Raw genomic sequence first — 8,463 nt, forward strand, 5'->3', positions numbered from 1 at the left:
GGTAGAACGGAATCTTTCTCAACATTACAATATAAAAAATTAAAGCGGGGTATTATTTCAGACCTTAAAATTTCTGTATTAGATGTAAAACACCAACCTGTACATATAGGATACTTAAGTGTAACACTCCATATTATAAATAATGGTTGATGCATCAGGCCCTGGAACGATAAGACAATGTAATACAATTGCGCTTTCCGATCTCGGAGACACAGAAGGATTCGGTAAACCCGGTACCAATGGTAAGTTATACGCTTTACACTTACACGATAATGTATACAAGCGGAAAGAAGTTACATTCACGGGTAATCTAGAAGATTTAAGCGATGTCGACGTTACTAGACTCCTTAAAACCACTCCGTACAATATTATTTACAACAGTGAGAATAAATGGACTATGGTCGAAGCAAACATCAAGTGGCTGCTGAATATCGCCATTATCCCACCTTATGCGATGATGGGTAAGGGACATAATTTAACTAAGATAATAAATAGTGGCATCGTACTCGCGGCCTATATCCCGTCAAAACGAAAAAGTGTGTTAGTCACTCCCCTGCCAGAAAAACCAGGTCATATGTTATATAGTCGTCCAGCAATCCAAAATGTTAGTATAAATTTGGTTACAGAATTCGATGATATTAAACAGAACTTGAGTGCAATACCTAATATTTCTATGCTTATTATTGAAGTCTTGTTCGGAGATGCACCGGTAGATGCCTTCGAAATATTACCAAGTCTATCGATTAAATGGCTCAAGAAACACGAGCGTCAACGTTGCAGTATTATTCATGTCGGAGCATCGCCTGTTACAACCCTCGAGGGGGTTCAAATTATTAAAAGTGTCAGAATTTCTCTTTCTAAGATATTCTTACCGTATAATATACATTTGATAAGGTTGATGTATACTATCAAAACATTTAAGCAAGACCAATTAAAGACTATTATATATTCGTAATATACACTATGAGTTTATATCCAGCGCTCGATGAAAAGATGGAAACTGTTGATGGATTTCGATTACATCAAATAAGCGACATAAAACATCGAATAGAAAAGGATAGGGAGTTGAGACTTGGATTGTATAAAAAGTATCGCAGAGCCGTGAATGCTCTGGACGGAGTTGACACCGCTCTTGTAGTGGCTGGCATGGGACTCGGTGTAGCCGGTGTCGGTTTACTATCAACTATAATCGCCGCGCCTATCGTGCTCGGCATGGAAATAACCGCTGGAGTCTCGGGACTGGCAGGAATAGCGATAAAATTCATTTCTCGGAGGTTGCAAAAGAAAGCATTAAAACACGATAGTATTCGGATACTCGCCGAAGCAAAGTTGAGCAGCATTGAGGATCATATTTCGACAGCAATGGCCGATTGTAATATATCCGAGGATGAGTTTCGTTTAGTGCTGTCGGAACTCACCAAATACAACGTAATGAAGCAGGAGATTCGATCAAAATCGAAGAAAAAAAAGTTCATAGAACAAGGGAGGCAACACGCGCGTCAATTATTCCGTGCCAAAACCAAAGAACTGGTTGGAGATTAAAAATAAATTGCTTACTATCTTTTGATCACATTTAGACAAATGCTTACATAAATATATAATAATGGAAAAAACTATTAAATGGAGAGAATTACCACAAGGTTTTTATTATATCAGTGATGTCAAACCAACCAAATACGGTTATCAATTGTTTCTTATCAATTTACAAGAAGAGTGTAGTTATATAGTCTGGTCTCCTAGTAAAATGAACGAAGAACTTTATAAAAATGTTGAATATCGCTTTATCAATAAAAATAATGAAGAATATTTTTATTACCATTTAGATTCATCTAAAGCAATGATTGGCCCCAGGTATTGGTGAGCTGGAGTCAATCTCATGACTATCGTTGAATCGCATAATCATTTTGACATAAAAAATTCCATCTGCAGTAGCAGTATAGGTATATGAATCCAGCTCCAGTGGAAGTGAGCCAGAACCCCCATTATCTATAAAAATTTATATCACAGACTCCAGGTGGTGGTGAGCTAGAGTCAATTTAACTTAATCTCATGACTATCGTTGAATCGCATAGTCATTTTGGCATAAAAAATTCCCTCTGTAGTGATGGTATAGGTATATGAATCCTGCTCCAGTGGAAGTGAGCCAGAACCCCCATTACCTATACTACTACTATAGATCTAAATGTATGCTTATTGAATATAGTTCTAGTTTTGACTTTTTTATATGTTTTCGTTGCAGCACGGGGGAAAATGTTACACAACCATGTTGATGTTGAATCATTGAGAAACACACCAAATAAACCCTGGGCTGTGAATTATGTTAACGTAAGTACAATTGTTCACAGTTACATTCCATTGTCTATATTCATCTTAATTGGTTTATTTTCTTTTGCTGTAAATGAATGCCAAGAATGTAGATCTATTTATATAAATCTATGCTCGTACAACGTTTTGTATTCAACCTGATTCTTGATGTCTCTGAATGAATGTTAAAATGTGTTTCCATCAGACACTTGCATTATACAATATTGATAAAGCCTTATCTCCAAATGAATGTCTCTCGTCATATAGTTTCTTTCAAATACCTGCTTGAGATTTATTAAGCTGTTTGTATTTCAGGGTAGTGGAAGTGAACACCAAAGAAAGAAGATTCTGACAATCAATAATTTCGAAAAGTGTATAAATTTTTCTAAAAATATTAATATATCAACACAAATGTGTCTTGGAGTTCTTTGTTGAATGATGCCGTCGAATGACTGAAAGTTGAAGTATACTATATGGACTTGATTAGAGACCGACCATTTAATATTCAAGGAGGTGGGGACCTGGAACTTTTCTATGGAGATTACATGTTTTAGGTCACAGCTACAAAAGCAGATATGTGATTTTATTTAACTCTATGAGCCTGAAGATAAACACCTTGCAACTAGATTTTTGTGGCAGGCATTTTTTTCACCAGTCTGAACCGTAATTATTTTTGTCAAGAATTTTCGGTGACAATATATTTTTTCAATAAAATTCCAGGACCCGACCCGCCCCAGAAAATATCATATGGTCAACCCCTTACAATGTCTGGCCATTCTTATTTTGTTTCCTGCAGTACTTGCCTAAAGGGTAATGGTGTCTGCCTTTGTTAAAGTCAAATGTATCTAGTTAACAGCTCAGTGGTGTTTTTACATGTTGAACATTGTCAGCAAGGCAACATGTAACTGTTAACCGGGCTATTCGACGCCCTGGTTTTAAAACATTGGTAAAAGGTATCTCGAATCATACACATTCACATGACTAAAGCATATTCTAAAACATTTCAGGAAAAAGTTTTTGGGTTGTTTTTACAACATTTTAGTGGGGAATGTTCACAACGTATTTCATCCTTGTAACACAGTTATTTCACGTGGTTGTGACAATGCCCATGGTAGTACACAGAACAACGTTGTAGGGACGAACTATTATAACATTGCCACAACGTAAAATACAACACTACCACAATGTCAAATACAATGTTCCCTCAACGTAAAAATACAACGTTCCCACAACGTAAAATACAACGTCATCACAACGTTGTTACGACGTGAATATGACGTAACACAACGTTAGGAAATGATGTTGTGACAACATAAATGGGAGTCCACAGAATAACGTTATATGGACGTAACATTCGCAACATTACCACAATGTAAACACAACGTTATCACAACGTTGTAACAACGTGAAATTGTTAGCTGGGATGTGAGTAGGATGTCAAAACCCTCTAGAGCCCATAGGCAGCTAGAATGATAACTGAGATGCATACAGAGTCTGAGGGTCATGATGGGTTTTAATGCTTAATGAAAAACACCCTTCAAACACTATCGTAAACGTAAAATTCATCTTTTTCGTATATGCTTAACGTAAAATACCAAAAAATAACTGCTTAAAGGGGCACTGATCTAACGCAATTCCCCGGACTGGTTGTTTCCTTTGTTATTGTTTTTTTTCCCGTGAGTACCCGGATGATACGCAACGCAACTGAGCGTGACCAGAGACTGAGCTACTGTCTGCATGGACTGCTAAATAAACTTGGAGGCTGGAGGCAATATTTGTTTTACGCATTTTTTGCATAAACACTGATTGGTACACTGTGATGTATAAAGATTTCGACAAAGGGCGCATGTTAATTAATTTCTTCAGCCTAAACAAACAGACAAAAAGAACGGCGGAGCTCATTGGATGTCGTCATTTGGAAATACCCCAGATGATTATTGTTTAATACTAAAAAAAAGTATCCATGCAGTGAAAGCATTTTCGGATTTCGGATTGCGTCGGTAGTACGTTTACTACTCCCTTGTTGTCATCCACGTTTTCTCGTATATCCCTACACTTGTGTATTTGTCGTCATTCACTTGATGCTCAGTTGATGAATTTATTACAGGTACAATTAGTGGTGGCACCACTTAGATTACCTGACAAAGGTTCCCATTTGGCATTTATTGTGTCTGGGGTAATTATTCAATCTAAATCCAGGTTGGAACTGAGGTGAAATGTGTGTTATGTAATATGCACGTGGCAGCCCAGCAAGAGATAAATGGTCAGTTGATTTACTTTTTTTTTGTAATTCAACGGATCGTTCCTAGTCATCAAAGGATTAACAGAAAATACGTTGATTGATTAATCACTGTTATCTTGCACAGTGGATATGTCAAAAGTGAGTGCTTACATGTCTAGGTTTACTAAAACAAAGGGAATACACTCATATCATGGCGTGAAGTGCCGATGTAAAAACAACATACTTTGTTCAAAGGGTTAACTGATAATATGTTGATTGATTGATCATTGTTATCAATCACTCAATGGAATTTTAGGAACCTTGGACGTTTTGAAAATAGTTGTCACATGGGCTTTTTCAGCCGACCCTTGAGATTTGACACCTATGTGAAACACCTGAAACAATCCAAGTGATCAGTTGAGAAACGAACACGGGTTATAATATCCCGAAACGATATATATCTTTTAAAATATTTGATTGTTACAGAAACACGTGACATCGAATAAGTTTTTTTGTACAGCTGCAGATGAGTGGGATATTGTTCCGTTGTGTGTATATTCACAGATACATTCCTCGAACTAGGCAGCTGCCTAAAATTTATACACATAAATTTGATAGGTTGTAATTATAGTATTTGCATTTTGTTTTCCTTCATTTGAACCGATTCGTTCTTGTTTCTCTACGTCTTGGTTGGGAAATTCTTCAATGCGCGATAGACATTATTTTTTACAGGTCTTTTCCTTTGTAAGCGTGTATAAATTACCGTAAATTTGTAAAATGTGAATCTCTCAGGCAATTTATAAAATGTGTAAATATTTCAGTCATTTTGACTAAAAAATCTGTCCAGATTGATAAAGACGATCAAAAGGGCCTACAAACATGACAACAGATTATTATGTTGGATTAGAAGCCAAACAACATAGAAATATACTTTTCAACGTAACATTTTCAGTCTCTTGGTGATGACATTAAACATCAAAATGTTTGGAATTCGTTATCATAATAATACAGATGGAAATATTTTTCAGTTTAATAAATTTGTTACACATTTTGACAGTTTCAAAAATATACACACTATAAAAAAGCAATACTCAGGTGAAATATTTACTTTGTGTTGCAAGTCGATATAGTATAAACGAAAATCGGAAAATTACCAAGCAAGTGACTTATCAAAACTTCGTCACCATTACCGTTGCTACCCACAAAGATACCTACATTTCCATATTATCTCGAAAACTGTATTTCATTTTGCTGATCAATGTGACCATACGCCCTTATTACTACCCATAAAAGTGACTAATGCGCTTACAAATGGCGCAGCAGAGGTCGCGAACTAGTCTAGATTTCTGCTATACATCCGGGTACTCACTGGGAAAAAACAATAACAAAGGCAACAACCAGTCCCGGGGAATTGCGTTAGATCAGTGCCCCTTAAACGTAAATAAATAATTTACTGCTTATCTTAAAAATGACTAAAAACAGTCTGTCTTCAAGACCCAAATGCTTCGCCACAGAAAGCAGGCTGCGCAACTGACGCAGGGGACCAGTCTAGAATGTTTAGCGATTTGAGATTTTACCCGGTATTAGAAATATGAACTGTCAGGATGAAACAAAAGCAGAATTAAAAGTCCCATGTCCAGCCATGGCCGATTTAGGAATTTTCTGCTTAATGAAAAAGTACCCTCAATTTTACTGCTTATGGGACCCCCCCATCAAGGACCCTCGAGTCTGGTTGAGGAACAATTAAACAGCATCTGCGCAGATACTAGTATTTGGATAAGTGTGGTATATAAATGTATATGAATGTGAATGTTTTTCGTATGAAAGCTTATGATGCACCAGTGCACCAATGTCACAAGACATATGCAGATGACCACATGGTAACTTCCTCATAATTATTGTTTTATGGTTTAAACAACACACAATAACACAATAACCATTAACTTAATACCTACCAGGTGGTCCCTTCACCGATAGCCTTCCCCATACACAGAATACCATTCCAAAATTACAAGAACGCGAGCTAAATGATCTAGTTTCTCCACCTGACCTGTATGGGTTGCTGTCAACTACTTCCGAACTCATTTGCGGAATCTTCTGACGAACAGCTGTTTGGTTTCTTCCTCTTTCTCGTTGAAGTTCACCCTCCAGTTCCGCAATTCGCAGCTTTAGATCATCGATACTTGCCATAGTTGACCGGCCGAATGCAAACATACACCTATTGACCTCTTCGATTAAATTTTATATAAATATATCCATAAATTTATATATCATCCAAATACGAAAACTGTATTCGTATCAGGAAGCAACGTGTTGTCACGAGAAGCTCGCGATCCACTATGGATTAATGTTGCCTGAAGTCAACGGAGGTAGCACTTCCTACTTCTGTGTAGGGAGTTTTGCGACCAAACTGCGCTTCAACAAAGAAGAGTTCTCCAAAGAACGACAATCTACATCATGCTGTAGAAATAGTACTTGTTTCTGGTAATCAAAAATTATCATAGTGTGACTATAAGATTATGTTAGCTATTTATTTAAATTATATTCTAAATGGCAACTAGATCGTAAAAGAAGAACAGAAAGATATGATTAATCATTCTATGATACTAGAACAATTGAGACACATACGTTATCAACGCGGCTCGTTGGTCTAGGGGTATGATTCTCGCTTAGGGTGCGAGAGGTCCCGGGTTCAAATCCCGGACGAGCCCGACCCTTTTACTTATTCATGTAAATCTTTTTATTCGCGGACAATTTTATTAAGTGTTTCTGACGTTGTCTGTTGTCTTCATTACCTTAAACATTAGTGACACAATAATACTGGCCACACCAACAAATAACCTTGGGAGCTGTTGATAAATAGTTAACTTCCAAGAGAGGTTGCATTGCACTGACCTTTTGTTTCATGGATAGAGTTCATCGTGAATTCAGCTTGCAGATTGTAGTGCTTACTATTTGATTGTTTGTTGTTTAACGCTGCATTTAGCAATATTCCACACCGGAAACATGTGGTTGTGGGCTCGAATCCCGGTTCGCCCCGATTATGTTTCTAGGTTTCTCAGCACCATACCGCGTGGGTTTCACCGTGGTAAACGTCTGAGACCTGAGATCACTTCGGGCTTTCCTCCACGCTGTTATATAACTGGAATAGTGTTAAAAGCGGCGTTAAACCCAACTCACTCACTCAGTCACATCATCATAATATGTTACTGTGGAATGTCCACGATTGATGTTTGCATTCCAATCCAGTTTTAAATTAGTCCCGCGTTTGTATTCTCTGGACGAGAACGAAATAAGTTTGTCGTGATGAATAATAGCAGTGCCGATGAAACATTCACCATAATATGTGTCACGTCACCAAACGTGATCCTATGGTGTACGTACGGTCGGTAAATTTGCAGTTTATGAATAGGATTTCTTAAAATATCCACGGCAATCGGTGATTTCAACAGTGTGTTTTTTTCGCCCTGTTCGTCTTGTGCACATCTGGAATCTGAATGACAACGATCGTCAAAACCCTGGTAATCGTAAAAAATATGTTCAAGTGATGAGGGTAGGTTTTTGTGGTTTCCACATGTTTTCATTGCAAAGTAGCTATGTGTTTTGGCAGGGTCACACTTTTCCGAAAGCTCCTCGTGCCCATGTCATTCTGAGGGTTCTTTGTGACCCAGATTTTAATTCGCTGTTGATTCCTTTTTGTGGCATGCCAAGTATCATTTGCATATGGCCATCCATATTTATGTATATGTGTGTTTCTCATCTCCGACCTCAACTAACAAGAGCACGGGCGTAGGAAATATAATGTAACATTTAACAAAAAATGACTTTCCAGAATTATGTGAGTTATTTTATGGCATATTTTACTTTGTACTAGTCTAGAATGAATAAATATAATAATAAATGAACTTATGACGCGTGTCATGTTGCTTCGGAAACGA

General features: G+C 37.3%; 1 protein-coding gene and 1 non-coding gene across 2 annotated transcripts in view; one reads left to right on the top strand and one right to left on the bottom strand.

Annotated features, from left to right (window-relative positions):
- The window catches only part of LOC139463724 (ubiquitin-like modifier-activating enzyme 5), a 96,996-nt gene extending 90,145 nt beyond the window's left edge, over nucleotides 1-6,851 (bottom strand). The window contains exon 1 of the mRNA XM_071244975.1: nucleotides 6,576-6,851. Coding sequence (XP_071101076.1) covers nucleotides 6,576-6,739 — 164 coding nt within the window. The 5' untranslated portion in view covers nucleotides 6,740-6,851. The remainder of the gene's footprint in view (nucleotides 1-6,575) is intronic.
- Nucleotides 6,852-7,164: 313 nt separating this feature from the next.
- On the top strand, nucleotides 7,165-7,236 carry Trnap-agg (transfer RNA proline (anticodon AGG)). The gene has a single exon. It is a non-coding gene; the product is annotated as a tRNA-Pro (tRNA).
- Nucleotides 7,237-8,463: the final 1,227 nt, after the last annotated feature.

Source organism: Haliotis cracherodii, unplaced genomic scaffold (genome assembly GCF_022045235.1).
Source record: "Haliotis cracherodii isolate W230 unplaced genomic scaffold, xgHalCrac1.p SCAF_16, whole genome shotgun sequence".
Classification (NCBI taxonomy): Eukaryota; Metazoa; Mollusca; class Gastropoda; order Lepetellida; family Haliotidae; genus Haliotis; species Haliotis cracherodii.